The sequence below is a fragment of the Macaca nemestrina genome, chromosome 13 (genome assembly GCF_043159975.1).
Source record: "Macaca nemestrina isolate mMacNem1 chromosome 13, mMacNem.hap1, whole genome shotgun sequence".
Lineage (NCBI taxonomy): Eukaryota > Metazoa > Chordata > Mammalia > Primates > Cercopithecidae > Macaca > Macaca nemestrina.
The window spans coordinates 17,742,893-17,764,041 of record NC_092137.1 but is presented as its reverse complement, the minus strand read 5'-3'; the positions used below and the strand labels follow the sequence as shown (position 1 = coordinate 17,764,041).

The 21,149-nt window shown below is 37.1% G+C and overlaps 2 protein-coding genes across 7 annotated transcripts in view; one reads left to right on the top strand and one right to left on the bottom strand.

Moving 5' to 3' along the window:
• Positions 1-18,837, bottom strand: part of LOC105479903 (GEN1 Holliday junction 5' flap endonuclease) — a 32,133-nt gene extending 13,296 nt beyond the window's left edge. The window contains exons 1-7 of one of the 5 annotated variants that reach the window (XM_011738229.3): positions 18,715-18,837; positions 12,363-12,538; positions 10,888-11,074; positions 7,121-7,297; positions 5,526-5,636; positions 3,370-3,443; positions 551-642 (exon numbers count right to left, since the gene is read on the bottom strand). In XM_011738229.3, the coding sequence (XP_011736531.2) occupies positions 551-642; positions 3,370-3,443; positions 5,526-5,636; positions 7,121-7,297; positions 10,888-11,074; positions 12,363-12,523 (802 nt within the window). In that variant the 5' untranslated portion in view covers positions 12,524-12,538; positions 18,715-18,837. Of the gene's footprint in view, positions 1-550; positions 643-3,369; positions 3,444-5,525; positions 5,637-7,120; positions 7,298-10,887; positions 11,075-12,062; positions 12,253-12,362; positions 12,539-18,143; positions 18,600-18,714 lie in introns of those variants that run through there. The other 4 variants (XM_011738228.3, XM_071076264.1, XM_011738233.3 and 1 more) reach the window with 4 other exon arrangements.
• The window catches only part of LOC105479902 (structural maintenance of chromosomes 6), an 87,369-nt gene continuing 84,946 nt past the window's right edge, over positions 18,727-21,149 (top strand). For both annotated transcript variants that reach the window (XR_011611479.1, XM_071076262.1), the window contains exon 1: positions 18,727-18,858. The gene's annotated coding sequence lies outside the window, so the exon portion shown is untranslated. The remainder of the gene's footprint in view (positions 18,859-21,149) is intronic.

The window sequence follows — 21,149 nt, the reverse complement described above, 5'->3', positions numbered from 1 at the left end:
AGGCCTTTCTGATCCAGTACGTGTTCTGTGGTACCTTTTTTTTTTTTTAAACCAAGACTAATGAACAAGATCTAAGCTATTTTCAACAATAGTAAACATTAGAAATTAGTTTTAAGTCACTGTCTTCATACACAATTAAAATGCATTATAGGACAATGAAGAATCTTTTAAGTGGATAAATACAAATCACCAATATATTAACAAATGGTTTCAGTTCCATTTTCCCTAAGACTTATTAGTATATATTTTTTTCTTAAAATGGATTTCTATATTGAAAACATAATTTTAAGATCTAATTAATTTGGTATCATGGTTTGAAACTGTACTTATCCTATATTTATCATCTATATCACATTATTGGTTTCAACAAACATTTACTGACTACTATGTGTATATAACAAAACTGACTCCAAGGAATTCCCAATCTAGTGGAGAAGACAATGTAAAACCCTTCAAAGTATTATTAGCATTGGTATGTAAAAAGTACTATGTGAACAAGAATTAAAACATAGGTATGAGATACTAATAACAATTCCCTATGTCTCCTTACCTGGATGGGAACATACAGAACAATGAGCCAGCTTTTTAGTGACTAGCGGTTGTGGACTAGAGTTACAAGATGTTTCATTCCACCGATTAAACCTTTAATAGAAAGTGGTTTTTAAAAAAAGGAAAAAAAATGAGGTCACAAAACCGATATGTTCTCAAGTATCAGGCTGATCTATTCCCTTTCACCTACCTAATTATTTTCCCTTGGGTGGTTGATAAAGTTGCTGGCCTAGCATGGGAAAACCCTCAGTCACAAGTTTTAAATGTGGCCCCAAGGCCCAAGGACAGCAGAACTGCAAGACAGGAGAGAGAGTATATGTGTGTGTGTATATCTATATATCTGTATCTCTTTAAAAAAAAAAAAAAACATATATATATATCTCCAATCAGCTTTTTTTTTTTTTTTTTTTTTAAAGAATCTTAAGTTAGGCAGCAATATGTGAGTAGACTGATTTGTAAATGTCTCCTTTTGATCTCTGTGTGCCACAGTACAAAACAGAATCATGAACATTTCTCTATCTCAGAAAGAAGGGTAAAGAGTAATGTAGAAAATTAAATAAAACATTAATCTTCTGGGTGAAAACTGCATCAAAAAGCTAAATCATCTAAAATGATCATTTCTTAATCTCTTGTTCATAGAGCAAAACATTACCTGCTTCATAAAAGATTTTAAGAAAAATGTATATTACTATAAAGATTTCCACTAATTAAAAGTTAATTTCGTTTTTGGCTAAAGTTCCAGGTTACATAAAGCCACAAAGGATATGGTTAGGTATTAATCATAAAACATATGTGTTCTGAATTATGTTCCTCTACTCACACAAGTTGAAGTTTTTATAAAAAGCTAAATTACCTCTTCAGGTCATTGTGCAGTATCTGGTACTTAAGAGTTACTATTTAGCTTCTGGAATTTCTAACACATTTACTACAAAGACCAAGTACAAGCCTGTTAAAAATTAGCATTAATTGCTTCCAGATGAAGAAGTGCACTTCAAAAATTAAAAGTAACTGGCAGGAAAAGTCAGTATATAAAACAGAATAAAAGATGATTATAAAATAAATGTAATTTTATTATTTTCAAGTGTCAGCAGCACTTATTTGCTGAAACTGTTTCCATAAGAATGGTTTGGAGTTAGCCAGTTGTTATATTCACTTGCTTTTCCTTCTTTATATTATTTTTTACAATTCCCAAATGATTCCTTAACTCACCCCCATGCCAAAGTATACATTTTCTTGCTTGCTTTGGCACAGTAATAACTGATGTCAATAATGGATTTATTGAAGTCTTAAGATTTATCAACAGTTTTACAGCTAAAAGAGAAGTATCATAGGAAAGAATACAGTGATTCGATGTATTTTTCATGGTTATTCCTTTTTCATTTTTACCTCTTAACATTTCTTTTCAGGCACTTGCCATCTTGAACCTGCTGGAGGCCAAGACTATTTTAAGTTTCCCAGTGTCCTACTTCCTTTCTTATTGATTCTATACCTATCATCATTAATATTAATTTTTATAAAGCACTGCTTTCATCAGTAAATATAATTCATGTGTTTTTGAGACAGTAAATAGCATAGCTTGTTAACTTCTATATAGTCTGCATCTTGTTCTGAATCCTCAAACTGTAGAGACTAAATTAATTCATGTTATTATTAAATATGTAGCTATAAAGCAAAGGCCAGTCAAGTATGATTTCGATTAATGTTGCTTATTATTAAATATTTACAACATGCCACAGACATTTAATTTACAGAAAGAAAAATACAATATCAAAGTATTAAATACAAAATTATTTTAATGTCATGTTTATCTTTACCTGTTGGTAAAAGGGTTTAAAATAGCTAGTGTCAAAATGCCCATGGTCGTACATAAATGCACTTGATATTTTTTTTTTTTTTTTTTTTTTTTTTTGAGACGGAGTCTCGCTCTGCTGCCCAGGCTGGAGTGCAGTGGCCGGATCTCAGCTCACTGCAAGCTCCGCCTCCCGGGTTCACGCCATTCTCCTGCCTCAGCCTCCCGAGTAGCTGGGATTACAGGCGCCCGCCACCTCGCCCGGCTAGTTTTTTGTATTTTTTTAGTAGAGACGGGGTTTCACCGTGTCAGCCAGGATGGTCTGGATCTCCTGACCACGTGATCCGCCCGTCTCGGCCTCCCAAAGTGCTGGGATTACAGGCTTGAGCCACCGCGCCCGGCCAAATGCACTTGATACTGTATTAAATGTGTTTAGTGAGCTAATAAGATTTTTTAAAATGCAGTATAGTGGCTAGGCACCGTGGCTCACGCAAGTAATCCTAACACTTTGGGAAACCAAGGTGGGGGATCACTTGAGCCCAGGAGTTCAAGATCAGCCTGGGCAACATAGGGAGAGCCTATCTCTACAAAAAAAATTTTAAAAATTAATATATTAACATGTTTAATGTAAATAATATATATATTTTAAACGCAGTTTGGTGGCTGGGCGCAGTGGTGCATATCTGTTGTCCCAGTTACTCAGGAGGCTGAAGTGGGAGGATCACTTGACCCCAGCAGGTTGAGACTGGAGTGAGCAGTGATTGCGCCACTGCACTGTAGCCTGGGCAACACAGTGAGACCTTGTCTCCAAAAAAGAAAAAAAAAAATGCAGTACGGCTTAGAACATGTATTCTCATCCTTCCTTTGGAAAATTTCAAAATAAATAAAAATAAATTATCTTAAATCAAAATATAGGTCAGTTTAAAAATACAAAACCCTTTTTTGGGAAACAATTGTTTTTTGTACTATTCATTATTAAGTTCAGCAAGAATAAAAGTTCAATGTTGCAAGAGAAAGTAATTATTAGTTACCTCTGAAGTAAACTTTGCCCTTTCAAAATCTGTATAAGTTTTAATGCTTGCTCTTTTCCAACTCCAGGGACTCCCTTTCAGAAAGTGGAAAAAAAGTAATTCCAATGTTAATCACTAGGAATGGTTAAAAGTACATTAATTGAATGGAAGAGTCTGCAGCTGAAAGAAAGAATGAGGTAACTCTTAAATAAAGATAGGAAAACATGTGCAAGATACATTGCTATGCATAAAACAAAAACTGCACAATAGTGTATATGATCAGGATTTGTAAAGTAAATGACAATTACACTGATATCTATGTAAATAAAAAATTCAGAGTTAAAATTCAGAGTTATAAAAAATAAACACTGATGGTGTTTATTTTAGGGAAGGCAGGGTCATAATTTTAGAGGGCTTTCATTTACTATGTTAATTATTTGGATAATATTTTAATTTAACCTATAACCTAACTCTATGTTTGTAATCAGGAAAAAGCAAGTTCATTTCATTACATGAACATTTAATATTCCAAAACCCAGACATAAACAGAGAACAAAGGAACGTTCTAACTCTTGAAATTAAAAACTTAAGAAAATTTAAAGTGTGAATTTCCAAAATGCAAAAATGATATGCCTTAATGTATATTCCTATCACAATTTCTGATTTAAACTGAGTCTTCCAGCCCCTATAAGTGTATGACTATGTCCTTATAAGCAGAGCTGTTATTTAACCAGTATGCACTAGGATTGACACACTCATGTTAACTGGTTAGTAAATAGCTACTGCCCAAGCATTCTGAGTGTCTGCTTGCACAGGAATGTCCCATCTAACCTGAACACTTCCCAATCCACCTATACCCAGAATCCAGCTACTAAGAAGAGCGTCTATGGCACAGCAGGGATACCCAAAAGTCTCTTCCATCTCTATTGCCTATGTCTGGCATACACGTTATTAGATATCTTGAATATCACCCTTCTTGTATTAGCATTAGCTTTATCTTTAAAGTTTCTGAAGGCAAATCAAGTTAGTACATAGTCTTAAAAATCTTTAAGTAGAACAATGGAAACACATAGCAGTTTTGGTTTTAAAAAACACAAAAGGTCAATATAGCTATGGCTAACACATAATTTGAACACCACTGTAGCTAAAGTTGGTTTCTGTGAGTTCAAGTCAGCAAATTTTTTCTTAAATTAAACATTGGGCTGTTTATAGATTTTAATTATGATATAATTTTATTTACGAAATAGTCTTCTATTTTAGAAGGAGAATTACAACAAAATAATGGTTTGTGGTATTTAAAAGTTTCTTTCCTTCTGCTTTCTTTTCCTAACAGTTTAAAAAAAGTTCTTTGATGATATAAATTATAAATTAGGCTTAATAATTTTATTATCCTACTATATTTTCCTTTCTCTTGAGCTTAGATGGAAAAAAAATTACATGTCATTCTTCTTTATACTTCTCTTGGGAATAGAGGTAAAATGAGGGATTTGTAAGGCTATAGAAATAATCAGTAGGAACATAATAAGGGAACTACATAGTAAGATCTACAATACCAATCATTTTATATTTTTAAACACTACATTTAAAAAAATGGGATTATTCTCATAATACTTAACTCATCACTCACCTGTTATACCTATTTGTTACAGAGCACTAGATTGTGCATCTTAAGATATAAATAAAATATTTCCATGAACAAAACCCAGCACAACGCTGAGAGGCATGGAAATATGAATGGCTTATCCCAATGATCACATGACTTAGCAACAGTAATAGCATTGAGCATGTGCACAAAGAATACAGAACACTAAAAAATAGAAAAAAGGGGGAAAGAAACTAACAATGGCATAATACAAGAAAAGAATAACTCCTATATTTATTTAAAAAGATAGTCAAACATAAATGTGAATCTCTTAATCTAGAGTAACAGTTTACTGAGATTCAAGCTGTGGTACTACATTATTCTATTCTTGCTTATAATATTAAGTGTCACAAGTCAGCTTTTTAGTGCCATCTGAAATGCTGATTATTTTAGTCACTGAATAGCTTATTATGCCTGAAATTATATTTTAAATTCAATTTTTAATCATATAGCCATATTATATTCACATTTATACAGCACATAAGGTACGAAAAAGACTTATGAATAGCAAGTAAATATGACAATTTCAGCTTACCTTTGGGAGATAATCACAACCAAGAAGTATTGCTAATCCAACCAGAGCATCTCTGTCCAAACCTAGTTTACTCTTGATAGTTGACATTGTGTAACAGTCAACATGTGGGTCCTAAAGAAAGAACAGATTTAGTTTAATCCTTAAAAAGTACATATTTATACATTAAACAACATTACAAAAAAAATTTGTCAGTGTTATCTTTAAACGTTTAATTATTCCAGGCTGGGCACGGTGGTTCATGCCTGTAATCCCAGCACTTTGAGAGGCCAAGGCGGGCAGATCTCTTGAGGTCAGGAGTTTGAGACCAGCCTGGCTAACATGGTGAAACCCCATCTCTACTAAAAATACAAAAAAGTTAGCCAGGTGTGGTAGCACGTGCCTGCAGTCCCAGTTACTCGGGAGGCTGAGGCACAAGAATTACTTGAACCCGGGAGGAGGAGGTTGCAGTGAGCCGAGATCACAGCACTGCATTTCAGCCTGGGTGATACAGTGAGACTACGTCTCAAAAAAGAAAAAAAGTTTAATTATTCCAAAAAATTTATATAAGAAAACTATCCTGATCAGCAGAATCTTTATAGAATCTGACATTTCAATATATGGAAATAAAGTTGTAGTTTCAAAAATGGCTTAAAAATAACTATGTTAGCCAATATTTTTCCATTTTATTGCTTTCTGGTGTCCAAAAAATACAGATTTCCATCTTACAAAACACTGTAACATATATATATTATAGAAAGTAAACATTCCCTGTAATTGCACTACCTAAACTATCATTAATAGCTTGGTACATATTATTCCAAAAAACCATCTTCTTTGACACATATATATGAATATTTATTGTTAATTACATTAAGTAAAAGTAGGATTATATAAAAATACTATTTTGAGACATTTTCCAACATTAATATGTCTGGATATCTTTTATGTCAATAATAGCCTTTACAATGACCGTACTGTATTACATCATATGGACTCTGAAACAGTGTTTCTCAATGGGGGTGCTAATATTAGCATTTTGGGAGGGATAACAGAAATGTCTGGCAGAAGGTTTAGTTTGGTTGGCACCAAGCCACCACATATCTATAGTCTCCTTTGCCCAAGCCTGAACTGTTACAACCAAAATGTCTCCCGGTGGTATCTCTCCAACTGGGAACCAGTAAGTGTGAAGTATTTAACCATGTCCCTATCAATGAACACTTGGGTTGCTTGCCAAATTCTTGTAATTATTGACAATGCTACAGTGAACATCTTTATATCTCTCTCTTTGCATATTTGGAGGTATTTCTGAGGATGAAATACTAAACTGGAAATTCAGGATCAAAGCAACACATTTTCATATGCAATTCATGATGTATTTTTGAAACTGATTTAGAATCAAACCATGTGAAACAAACAAGTCAAGTTCTTATGAGATAAATCTATATTTTGAAGACAATGAACTACATGGCAATGATTTTTAATAATAGTAAACATTTTATTTAGCAATTGCTATGTGCAAGGCATTACAGTAGGCATTTTATATCTAGTATTTCATTTAATCAGCCCTTTAAAAAAGTTCATAAACAAATGCTGAAAAACAGAAAGAAAATAAACACCTTTGTATTCATAGTGAAATTCCTGTAAACAGTCTGGGCCCCATAAAGGAAAGTATCGCCATCATTGGTGAGGCAGCCATCGACATGACCACCAGCATTGAGATAAGCACACATGGCTTCAGCTTCCCCGGCAGCCTGAACCCAGGGGATTCCTAAGCATTCGAGCATATCGAGGCACTGAAAACCAAAAGCAAGATGTTAGAGAATGTCTTCACTGCTCATTTGTTTACTATTAAATGTACTTCTGTATTACAAATATTAATAGTAGCTATTTTGGTGTTTTAAAAATTACGATATTTAAGAAACACTTGGAAATTTGAATAATGACTGAATATTTGAGGGCTTTAAGGAATGAACTGCCAAACTTTTAGGTGTGCTAATAAAAATTACATTGTGGTTATGTTTCTTTTTATTTTTTAGGAATCATCTTTTAGAAAAGATTAAATACTGGGAATGATACAATATTATGTCTAGGATTTGCTTCAAAATGATGTGTGGGTAGGGGAATAGATGAAACAAGATGAGCCAAGATAACGGTTTAAGATTGGTAATAGGTTACTTTTGTGTTGATTTAAATTTTTCTGTAATAAAAAATTAAGATTTTAATGTAAATTACAAAGTAATCCATATTCACATTTCATTGCTATTATCGTCAGATTCTGAAAATATCTCTAAATAATAATTAATCACATTAAGATTTACATCTACAAAGAGCTGGGCGCGGTGGCTCACGCCTGTAATCCCAGCACTTTGGGAGGCCGAGGCGGGCAGATCACGAGGTCAAGAGATTGAGACCATCCTGGCCAACATGTACTAAAAATAAAAAAATTAGCTGGGCATGGTGGTGCATGCCTGTAATTCCAGCTACTTGGGAGGCTGAGGCAGGAGAATCACTTGAACCCAGGAGGTGGAGGTTGCAGTGTGCCGAGATCGCACCAGTGCACTACAGCCTGGGTGACAGAGCGAGACTTCCGTCTCAAAAAAAAAAAAAAAAATTTACATCTACAAAACTTTAATAATTTTTCTCACATGATGGTCAACCCAATATGCATACTTTCAAAGAAGATGCTATCATACAGTTTTGGCTTGAATTTTAATGTTTGCATCTTTTTCTCATCTTGCCTTCCCTGTACAATGAAACTCTCATATTGTGGGAAACTGTGGAGGAGTCAGCTGTCAGTGTCCTCCTAGGAAATCAAATGTTTGTGCAGAATGATTACATCATTATGCTGATGTACAAATAATTTGCTGTGAGTTTCCTTTGGTTTATGATTTTAACCCAGCTGGGTAGCTAGTAGTCTAGTAGCCTTATAGCCTAGTTCATTCTTTCTTGTCATACACCATTCCTTTTTGTCATGTATCATTCTCTATCAGGGACTACTGAGTATGGTGGAGAGAAAAGGCTACTTACTTGTAGTTTCTAGAGGCTGATAGAATAAATATTATCTCTTGCTTTGACTTCCACACCACATTACATAATAAATACCTCTATCCACCAAGGTGGACAAGGTTCAAAAAGTCAAAGTACTATGTTGAAAAATATTGCTTTTCAGGACACTGGCCCCGTGAATTTAGAGAGACAGTTTTGTGACAGTGTTGCTTCCACCTTACCCCTAGATAAAAAGTAGCCTTTCATAATACAGTTATTTCAACTTCTTATACTATTTGCCACTTCAAATTTTTTCAAAGAACCAGCACAGAGTTTCCTATAAGGCTGTTGCAATTTTTCCCACTCTATGTCTCTACCATGTGGGGTGGAAGTGGTACTGGAGGAGGACTAATTTGTGCTTTTCATGCTAATACCTAAAAGATGGCAGTGGATTAGGAGGAAGCAGGGCCTAGTAACTGAAGAGTACAGAAATATAAAAATGATGAATAGGCAATACTGAACTGACACAAAATGCCTAAGAACACCGTAATTACTGCAGCAATAAAGAAACAGGAATGGAGCAATTTTCTTAAGAAGACACGGACATCTCTTTTTTTGTTTTATGCTGGTTCTTTAACACTCTAAGATTGAGGACCATGAATATTTCCAGGAACTGACTGACTCAGCACAGATATTTTCTTCAACTGCTGATAGTCATTAAGGTGGAATATTCACTAACTGAAAACTATTTTTAAACGTAAGCGTAGAAAATAAAATTTCAGAAGAGGAGAAAAATGGCATAATTTTTTTTAACTAAAATTAAAAAGAAAAACAAATTCAAATATGATAAAAGCTTATATCCTTAAAACACAAAGAACTTGCACAAAAGAAAAATTAAAACCTCAAGAGGTAGTGGGTGAAGGACGTGATAGCCATTACCCAAAGGGGGACTAAAAATAGGTGAAATGTTTAACGTTACTATTAAAAGACAAATGCATACTAAATATCTTTGTTGTTGCACACAAAATATTACAAAGACAAGCCTCCTAACATCCAATGTTCTTGTGAATGCACTGACACTGCTTCTCTGACATCTGTATTAGCAGAAATTAACCAGCAAGAGCAATAAAATCATTCCAAAACTTTCACCCATCAATCCAACATTGGGTAATTTTATCTAAAATTTCAAATCACAAGAAAACATTATATACACAAAAAATGTTCATCACACTTTCATGTATAGTAGAGAAAAACTAAAAAAGTAAATAACATATACAATCGGGTGTATGATTCATAGCTTCATACATGTTGCACAACCACTACAAGTTATGATTTCGATTAGAGTGTGACAAAAGGGAGATATGACAACATGAAGCATTAAGTGAAAAGGCCAGGTTAAAAATCATGTGTACCACTACAACTCTTTACACACACTTGAAAACAGACACAAAAGGCTGGGCGCTGTGGCGCACGCCTGTAATCCCAGCACTTTGGGAGGTTGAGGCGGGTGGATTACAAAGTCAGGATATGGAGACCATCCTGGCTAACATGGTGAAACATCCTGGCTAACATGGTTTCTACTAAAAAACACACAAAAAAATTAGCTGGGTGTGGTGGTGGGTGCCTGTAGTCCCAGCTACTCGGGAGGCTGAGGCAGGAGAAGGGCAAGAACCCGGGAGGTGGAGCCTGCAGTGAGCCGAGATCACGCCACTGCATGCCAGCCTGGCGACAGAGCAAGACTACTTTTCAAAAAAAAAAAAAAAAAAACAACAACAAAAAACACACAGACAAAAAAACCAAACCTTCCTATTGTTTTAATTATACATTATAGGCGATTTCTTTCTTAAGTTTTATACAAATATAAAATATAGCAATATTAAAGTAACATACAAAGAATACATTGTAATGTAACAATAATTAGTTTTTAAAATTACAAGCCCTAAGGGAAGCCAAATATGTATTCTGTATATGAACTATTATGAATTCTGAATAAGTGAAGTGTGAATTAATGAGATCTCATGTATTCTGGGAATTCTTTAAGTCCTGAAGGTGTTATAAAAGGTAATATGATCAAGTTCCTACCATGTACTAGTTGCTTTGGATATACTTTCTCTTATTTTTATCTCATCCGGGCTGAGTATTACTGTTGTCATTTCACAAGATAGCATACAAGGTAGAGACAGGTTACAAATTTTGCTCAATGTCTCAGAGTTTCTACATGCCAGTGCCAGGAATGAAACTCAGGTCAATTTCACTCTAAAAAATAAGCTCTTTTCTCTATGCACACTGGCTGGCTAGTCACAATAAAATTAATAAGTATAAAAGATGACAAACTATTAAGAGTAAAATGTACCCTTTAAATCAAATCAGAATTACTGAATCAAATCTGAATGCTCACCTCTCTTAAGACTGATTTAAAATGTGATCTCCCTGTTTTCTGAGACCACGATTTCCCAGAAGACCCATACCGAGTCTGATTCCTCTTGCTTATGACATCAGCTTTCAGCTTTGGTGGTTCCCCTTCCATAACAAACACCAGTTTTACATCCATTTGTGTTAAATATGAGATACGAAAAAATAAGTTCCTGAAATATATAAATTAGTAACATATTAATCATCATACACTCATAGTAAAAGTCAAAATAGTATAACATAAAGGCAAGAACATTAGACTAGTATCAAAAACTTTAATGTAATAACATTTTACTTAAGGTTTTAATTAGAGTGGAAGACCACTTTTTTTTTTTTTTCTTTGACAAGAGTCTCACTCTGTCACCCAGGTTGGAGTGCAGTGGCATGATCTCATCTCAGTGCAGCCTCAACCTCCTGGCTCAAGCGATCTTCTTGCCTCAGTCCCCAGGTAGCTGGGACTACAGGTGTGTGACACCATGCCCGGCTAACTTTCTGTATTTTTTATAGAGATGGAGTTTCACCATGTTGCCCAGGCTGGTCTTGAACTCCTGAGCTCAAATAATCCGCCCATCTCAGCCTCACAAAATGCTAGGAATACAAGTGTGAGCCACTGTGCCTGGCCAAAAACACTGATTTTTTTTTTTTTTTTTGAGACGGAGTCTCACTCTGTTGCCCAGGCTAGAGTGCAGTGGCGTGATCTCGGCTCACTGCAACCTCCGCCTCCCAGGTTCAAGAGATTCTCCTGCCTCAGCATCCCAAGTAGCTGGGATTACAGGCACCCGCCACCACATCCAGCTAAATTTTTTTTATTTTTAGTAGAGATGGGGTTTCTCCAACTTGGCCAGGCTGGTCTCAAACTCCTGACCTTGTGATCCACCCACCTCGGCTTCCCAAAGTGCTGGGATTACAGGCATGAGCCACTGCGCCCAGCCAAACCACTGAATATTTTTAAGCAACAAAGATTTATGATTATTCTAATTGCTATGTGGAAAATGGTTTGAGGTAGGGGTGGCCAAGAGCAAGAAACTAGTGAAGATGGCACTTCAGGAGTACAGATGAGAGATGAGGTCGGCATAGACTAAGGTGGTTGGGTGCCTCTGGCCACTGAGATAAGTTTGTGAACACAAAGTATATTTTGGAGGTAGAACTAGCAAGACTTACTGATGTAGAGAGAAGTAGAATAGGGAGAAAATGTCTCCCAAATCTCTGGCTTTTAGTATCTGAAGCATCCTAGCGGATACGTTAAGTAGGAGATAGATATGTGAGTCTGGAGCTCAAAGGGTATGAGGTACAAATCTGAGTCCTTAATATAAAGATGGTGAATATAGACATGTTAAACAGATCTTGAAACCTCAAAATGTAAAAGAATAACAACAACAAAAGAAAAAAAGGTAAAACAAAATCAAGACACCAAAACTATTTATACATCATACATTGATACTCTAAGAACTTTCACTATACCTGAGGTGGGGCTTCACGACGCTGCCCATCATTTTTTTGACTGTCTGTGCCTCACACACCCAGAGACTCAGATCAACTGCAATGGTTTTCCCACCAAGATTACGCAAGGGAATGTGTTGCTTAACAGGCTCCAAAATTTGCCACAAGTCATTCACTCCCATTCTGGTGATTATCTGCTGTTATGTGAAACACACTTTACAAAATATTGTTAAAGAAACAGAAGCTCATAACAGGGATTCAAACAATATATTATAAGTCAGTTCAGGATAATTCATGGAGGATTATCCTTATTTCTTTAATCAGTTAGCTTTTCAAAATGAATCAAGAACACCTGAAATGTTAAAATGGTGGTAACTGGCTTTTTCCCAGCTAAAAACAAGAGCTAACAAATGCAGAGATGGGTCGAGAACGCAGGGATGCTGTAAATCATTTTTGTCTACTTGAAAATTCACTCCTTGATTTACATACTTGGAGAGTGGGACTAATTCTCTATCATACCCAGGAAAAACAAAAAAACAAAAGCAAGGAAGCATGCAAACAAGCTAAAGAAAAATGAGGATAATGAAGAAAAACTTAGAAAAGTGAGGGAGGAAGAAACGAGAGAAAATGAAGTTGGAGGAATACTGATAGACATACCTTTCTAAAAAGGGCGTTGGCTTTTTAAATTGCAAGGTCACATCATGTTCATTGTAGAAAAAGAAAACAACTTTTAATCACTTATAACTTTTAACCATCACCCAAAGAAAACTAAAGTTAAATGTTTTTCCACGTACATGACATTTTAAAAACAAAATTGGCTTAAACTTTGCTACTGTTACCTGGTTTGGTATTTTCTATAGGCCAGCTTTTCCTTATTATATCCATATTTGGTTTTCTTTCCCTTTGTTATTATTTGGTTATAATAATTGACATTATGTAGCATGTGCAATGAAAATTCAATCTGACCACACAAATATAACCCAGATTATTATCCTCTAAATCATAATCTTAATTCATTCCAAAAACACAACGTAGGAGACAATATATTAAGTCAAAAGACTATCACCTTTATGCAGAAACCTTCTGAATAAAAAGTACTGTATTGTCTGTACCTTTAACAGAGTTCTTTCTAAAAGTAAATTTTCTCAAATTGCATATGGATGCAAAGAAAATAAATGCTGGAAGGGTTGCTGTCTGTGACTTATCCTGTTTTTCTGAACCTGAATTTTACAGTGTGGCCAGTGGTGCCATAAGTATTATTCCTTTTTTTTTTTTGAGACAGGGTCTTGCTCTGTCACCCTGGCTGGAGTGCAGAGGCGAGATATCGGCTCACTGCAACCTCTGCCTCCCAGGTTCAAGTGATCTGCCTGCCTCAGCCTCCCAAAGTGCTGGGACTATAGGCATGAGCCACCGCACCCAGCTCTGCCATGAGTATTATTCTGTGTACTCATTTCTATGAAGTGTACAGTGACATCTATGGATGTCACTTTACAGATAAAAATATACAGACTTAAAGGGTCAAGAAAGTATTTGGTAGTAACAGTGACCCAGAACTAATATTGTCTATTTCACATCCTGAAGCCCCACTGGTTGAATGTACCATTGTGGCATTGATTCAGTTACTGTGAAAAGTTGTGGTTAATTCTGGAAAGAGTAGGGTACATATATTCTTAAGGTCATTATTATGAAGAGAAATGAGGCAAATTATTAACCCATCAGAACACATGAAACCAAAAGTCCGAGAAGAAAGTTCTTGACAGTTTTGCTTTCCTTTGTGACTCACGGTGCATACTGGAATAGATTGCTATCAAAGAAAATTAGGCAATTCCTTTGTTCTAATTTCATTTAAATGTGACCCTGACCCTAGCAGTCAAAATTTTAAATGCAGGTTATCTTCTGGTTTAGCAATATCTCTTCCGGGAATTTAAGGTATGTTATGTGGTGTGTATGGATTTATATAAAACAATATTCACTGTAACATTGTTTACAATAGTAAGACACTGAGAAGAGCCAGGTCTCCATGGAGGACTAATTAAGTAAATTATGCAATATTGAAACTAAATTAGATGATATCGCAAATAAATCAGTAGGATAGAAATACAGGTACTAATAAAAAAACGGATGCAAGTTTTAAAATGAAAACAGGTATGAATATGTTAGGGATGATTATAGTTCAGGGATGGCAAGAACCACTTTTCAAAACATATCCCTTTGTGTTGTTTCATTTTTAAAATACCACATACCTGTATACTTTTCAAATTAGAAAAAAGTTAAAAAATATGTCACCCTATTTATTAGGAGTTGGAGAAATAAATTAGAAATCTTTTTAGATGGTTTGCTTCTTGGCTAAATATTAAGTGACAAATTTAAACAGAATTCATGGGTCAAATTAAAAAGTACTGTTCTGCAAATTTACAAGTACTTGAATATTAAATACTACTTCAGTATAGCTTTTTGAGGGAAGAGAGATTCACATTTTCTGGTTTCCTTCAGATTGCCTAGAACCAGTCCTGTGGAGTTGGCCAGGGCACGTATTTTCTCTGGCAACTTCCAGTTCTAAGTTTCAACATTCCTACCCTGTTTCTAATGTTTCCTTTCGTTGGTTGATTACACATATACAAATGAATAGTAGTGAAGATTGCCACCTAGTGCAGTGATGTTTACGATGGCACACACAAACACACATTTATATATAGGACTGTGATGTCAATTGTATTCTTTCTGAGGGTTATGGTAAAAAAAAAAATGAAACAGCAACAAGGTAGACTCTTGATTTTATAAACTGCAGCCCTCTAAGTATTTCAAGTATATTAGGATCATTTTGTAAAGCTTTTAATTAAATATATTATTAACGGGGGGGCAGCCATGCCTTAAAAAAAAAAAAAAAGTCCAGCACTGATTTGATTATTGGAAACCCCTAAGCAAGATAAAGAGGGCTTTCAACTAATCCCATAAATAGTATCTTTAATATTACATGATTACTATGGTTAGAATTTAGTTATTATTTCATTTCTTTTGTTGGAAACGAACCTGGTTTAAAGAATGATTAACCATGGTTACTTCTGAAAGTGGAAAATTATGTGAAATGTACATTTTATTAGAAAGAACATCATAATATTTTAAGAATGCAATTAACCCCAAATCTCTGTTTCCATCATCAATTGTTTTCCATTTCTTATCACATGTTGTTTGCACCAGCTATTCCTCGGAAGTGATATTAAGAAGCAATGGTTAAGACTGTAAAAGCATAAAACATTCCAAAACAGGACAGAATGCAATAGCTTCTAAGATATTAAAGTACAACTACACTGAAAGATAGAACAGATGGTTCTTGTATGAGGTCATAACGTGATGAGGTTATTTGAAAATGGCTCAGTATTAAGTAAAATTTAAAAATACTACATGGGCTGGGCATGGTAGCTCATGCCTATAATCCTGGCACTTTGGGAGGCCGAGGCAGGCGGATAACCTAAGGCCAGGAGTTTGAGAACAGCCTGGCAAAATGGTAAGACCCCATTTCTGTAAAAATAAATAAATAAAAATTAAAAATACCACACGAAGAACTATGTATAATTTCATCTTGCTTTTTATTTTTTTTACTATGGTAAAATTTTAAATTTTTTTGGTGTGGGATTTGGTGAGTTCCCACTCAAATCTTTTATAATGAATAATTATATTGATGTCAATCTGTTCATACAATCAACATATATATTATATATCAAAAGAAGTCTAACATCTTCATAAGTTTTTAAGAATTAGCTGTCACACAAACCTACTTACATGAACCAATGACGTAAGAACAATATAGCAAATAACTTTATAAATCTATTAATGGCTTCAATTTATTTAGCTTACTTATTTGAATCAACAAAGTCAGAACACATAGCTAACAACTTTATAAGCAATGGACTTCAGATAGAAAGCCTAGGATTTGGGGTTTGAATATACCACTGATTAGCTGTATGACCTTGGGAAGACATTCAACCTTTCTACAAAATGACAGATATTAAACCAGATGAATTACAAGATTCTAATATCTGTAATCTAGTATCTAATATTTGAATCTCATGACCAACTGGTAGCATGGAATAAAAAAAAAAAATCACTCTATTTCAGAAAGTATTGCTTGGTATAATAGAAAGAACATAAATGTCCATCTTAAAGGACTTAAGAATCCACTTCCAGTTAAAACAAAAACAAGTCCTTTGATGTAACCATATGGTGCCCATAAATCAATTTAAGTTCCTAAAACTTCCTTAAAAGCTAATAAGCTTTTATTGGTTAATTATAAAACTGAATGAGGTGAGAAAAACACAGAACCTTGTTAATTTCACTAATGAATCAAATTTAAAGAACATAAAGAGGTCAGGGGCTTAAATGATGCAAAAATACACACTTTATTAAAGCAAGGTTTTCCAATTTAGTTCAGCTTTAGGAAAAACATTAGAAAATTTACTTTGGAAAAGCAGAAAATGCTTACATTTCCCAATTTCCATTTAGATGAGTATATATTCATATAAAGATTGGTAAATGGTGAAAACTATTTCAATGCAAGATTATATTTTAAGGGATTTACCACATAATCTCAGTAACTAATGCTGTTCTTTAAAATTATTTTTTCAATTTTATTTTCATATGAATTTAGCCTAAACATTGAGGCATAATTCACGCTTATCAATAAATACTTATTAAATGTCTACTATTTAACAGGAATGCTTTATAGGTGCTGGAGATACAATAATGGAAGAAGATCCAGCTCTGCATTTAAAGACCTTAGTAGGGTAGGCGAGACTGCAGATAAAAAGGGCGTAAGAGGTAAGAAAGCAAGCTATAGTTGTATTTAGGAAAAAAGGTCCCCCACTTAGGAATCAAGGAACGGTACCTGAAGCAAGTGACATGCAAGTAGGGACCTCCCAACTGTGTTTCCCATTGGTTACAACAAGGCCAGATGCTTTGGTCTATTTTGACTATGTCATATTTTTCGTAGATCCATGGCAAGGGCCACAGTAGGAATATAATATATATGTGATTACTTTTAGAAATAAAAAGTGACTTTGATGGAAAGAATTCCATTACTGGAGGCCAGAATTTTAACATCAATTTATTTGGAGGTGGGGTGACGTGGCAGTCAATGCATTATTTTCCCCACACAGAAGAGAACATTTTGGAGTATGAAACGTAGGTTACTTGCTAGGTCGGTATATTCATGGGAAGGGTTGCGTAAAGACTGAAGGGGTAGCGTGGGGTTGAGAAGGGCGCTGAAACCTAAGCCAAGGAAGTAAGACTTCATTAATTCTGACGTTTATTTAGGGAGCTTACACTTTAGTTTACCGTGGGGGGGGAAGGAACGATCGTAAAAAAACAACTACAATCCCTTAAGGTAATTACTATAACAGAACTATATCCAAAATGCAAGGTTAACACGGAAAAGGGAACACTCAACTGTGCCTATGGGGACCAGGGAGGGCTCGCCGGGTCGGCTTTGAGCGAGGCGTGGGAATTATCCCCATCGCATGCCCGGGGGACGCACAAAGGGACCCAGCAGCTTCGGCTAAGCGCGAGCGGCCAGGTAACGAGCAGCTTTCCCGGGGCGGGGTAACCCGCAGGGCCCGCGAGAGTGGAAAACAGCGGCCAGGTCGCGGCCTGGCGGCTCGGTTCGGACTTCCTACTTTATTCAAAGGGAGTCATTGAAGGCGTTTTCGGAGGAGCAGCGAACAAAGAGCTTACCCCTAACCCTGATGGTCAAAGGAACCAGCGGGAGGGCCCGAGCGGCGCAGTCTCTCCACGTCCCGCCGGACTTACCCGGACAACCCTTCCTCCTTGGCTCTGGAAGAAGCCCTTTCGTCATTTACCAGTTTGGCCTGAATCCTAACTATTGTGCCTCCAAATTCCTGAATTTTCTCAAAAGAAAAAAAGAAAAGTCCTCTTTCTTTACCCAAGCAAAGACTAGCGCCCCGGGTTCAGCCGCCGGGCCCGGGAACACCAGGAAGCTTTTCGAATCCGGCGCCTGGCCCGCGCGGCCCCGCCTCTTCCGGGAAGTGACTGACCCCTTTCCCCCAATGGGGCCCACTCGGCTTTCCCTTGCCGGCCCAACCGGCCCAGCGGACGCATGCGTAGACCCGTTGCAGGGGGTCGCTCAGTTATCTTTCCCTTTTAGTTAGGCAAATCACTCGCCTCCCCCGCGTCCGGTAACTGCGGAGTAGCGGATGCCTACCAGCTTCCCCCGCCCGCCAAGGGGCACTTCCGGCCTCTCAGACTCCGGCTGCGCGAAACCCCAGAACTGCGCAGGCGCGGGCGGAGTCCCGAAGGGAGGGAGGGCGGGGCGCAAGCGCGGTTAGTCCCGCGGTGGGCGCCGGGGCGCCCGGGATCTTACCTTATCCTGTTGCAGGCGCGCGGTTCCCAGCGGGCCGGCGGCGGTCAGCCGAGGTCGAGACACCCGCAGGGTGGCCTTAGCGGCCGGTCGTACCACGGCAGCCCCGCCGATCAGGTTCCTTTGGGAGACTTCGAATTGTTGGCGGTAGGGTGAAGGCGCGCGCTGTCGCTTTCCCTTGCTCCGGGGTTCATCCTCCGCCCGCTGCCCCCTTGGTTGGCGACCCCCAGCCACCTGGGAGAGGCAGGGTCAGCTGAGCTGCGGCGGTGTTCATGGTCGTCCTTGCGGGCCTGGGCGGGGGATGTCCGTTCCTCGGGCGGGTCGGGCGGCGGGCGGCACCTTCGCGCGCTCTCCGAGGCGGCACCGGTCTCCTGAGCCGCGGGAAATCTGGCGTCGGCTCGGGGCCGTTCTCTCCCAGGCGGCGGTCCCCAGATTCCCCCGGGCTGTGGCGAATAACTATAAAGTGGGGAGAGGTCTGGAGAAAGCTGGGGTCGGGAGTGGCTCTTAGCATGAGTCTGATGATATCTCGCAGACGGCAACTGGTGTTATGCAAAGATCACTGAAGGGTGTATGCAAAGATCACTGAAATCGAATTTGTTATTAAAGCCCAGTTTTACGAAAATGCAAATTGTATTATCTAGAAAAATTAACATGTATTCAAAGGTTTATTGATGGCATTTCTCTGCCCTCATTTCTTACGGAAATGAACCGGAGAAGAATCCCAATTGGGAATTGCGGAAAACGGGACTCTAGGGTAGAGAAAGGGTTGTAGAACCAATAGGGCTTGAGGTAATACTGTGAAAATTCTTAGAGCAATCATTTGGTGTTTAAGCCCTCAAGACAGAAGTTTTGTGAGCACTTATTACTCTGCATATTTCAGAGTAGGAGATTAAAAGCCAGTGTTTTAAAGGCAAACTTCTCAGTAATATATATGCAAAGGAAAAAATAAAAACCCAAATTTCCTGACTTTTATATGGTTGCTGTGTGAACTTTTAACATGTACGATAGTATATACAGTGGCATGCAGTTTGGTCCATGGGTGTGTGGGTAGAGAGGGAACATGAGAACTTCTATTTAGATTTACTTTATTTCGTTTGATTTCTATGGGGAACATAGGGTATTAATTTTATGTTGGAATGTGTATTTCAAATTTCTTTTGCTTAATGGGTGCAAGTACAAAACGTTTGGAGACCACTAGTATATTGCCTAAAAAAGTGTATTTATATCACAAAGAGCCAGAATTGTGTGACTCTGAGCAGATTGGTACCACCTCTTGTAAGTTTCAGTTCTTCTTATGTAAGTTGGAAGAAATAATACAGTTATCAGTGCATCCTCTGTATCCGTGAACTCAGTCAAGGGACTGAAAATATTTCAGAGGAAAAAAAGCGGATGGTTGCACAGACTTTTTTGTTCTTGTCATTATTCCCTAAACAGTACAGTATAACAACTATTCACATAGCATTTACATTGTATTAGAGTATATAAGTAATCTAGAGATAATTTTTAAGTATGTGGGGAGGTTATACGCAAATATGACACCATTTCATATAAGGGACTTGAGCATCTGTGGATTTTGGTATCTGAGTGAGAGAGAGGGGCTGTCATTTTGGAACCAGTTCTTAGGGATTGACTGGACCTAGCTGACAGGATTCTTAAGTATGTGGAGACAGAGAGGAAGAGAAAGTTATGTAGTTATTTATCGACATCTGTCTACAATCTGTATAAAGCACTTAGTATTGAGCCTGGCAAAAAGTACAAAGGTCATGTTAAAGGTATTGCAGTGAATAACAAGTTTTATTCCCCAAAGGCTTATTTTACTGAGTGTATTTTACTGAATCTGTAGAATTTTATGTAAAACCTACCTAAATCTTGACTGTCCTTTTTAGACCTAAGTTAGGAAAGATAATTAAAACTGTACTTGGCTTACTTTTAGGAATTAGTAAGTAACTCAAAATTTTACCATGATAGCTTGCATTATATTTAAGACACAATTAAAATGCCACAGTTCTTTATACACAACCATAAGTCCAGCTGACTGAGGGTCAAGTGTAGTTGCTTAGGTTAATGTTGGCATTTTTGATTCACTATTTAAATAAGTTACATCTTTTCTCTCTTGAGCATGCTTTTCTTCGTCACCAAATTCAAACTACTTCCAGTAGCTTTCTCAGCTCCACCCACAAATCCTTCTCTATTGCAGAGTATACTTTACTACTGACTGGCCTCTCTATCTCAAATACCTTAGGAGCACTTCAAACTCAGTGTTTTCTTTCTTTTTTTTTTTTGAGACAGAGTTTCACTCTTGTCGCCCAGGTTGGAGTGCAGTGGTGCAATCCTGCCTCAGCCTGCCCAGTAGCTGGGATTACAGGCATGCACCACCACACCTGGCTAATTTTGTATTTTTAGTAGAGATGGGGTTTCACCACATTGGGCAGGCTAGT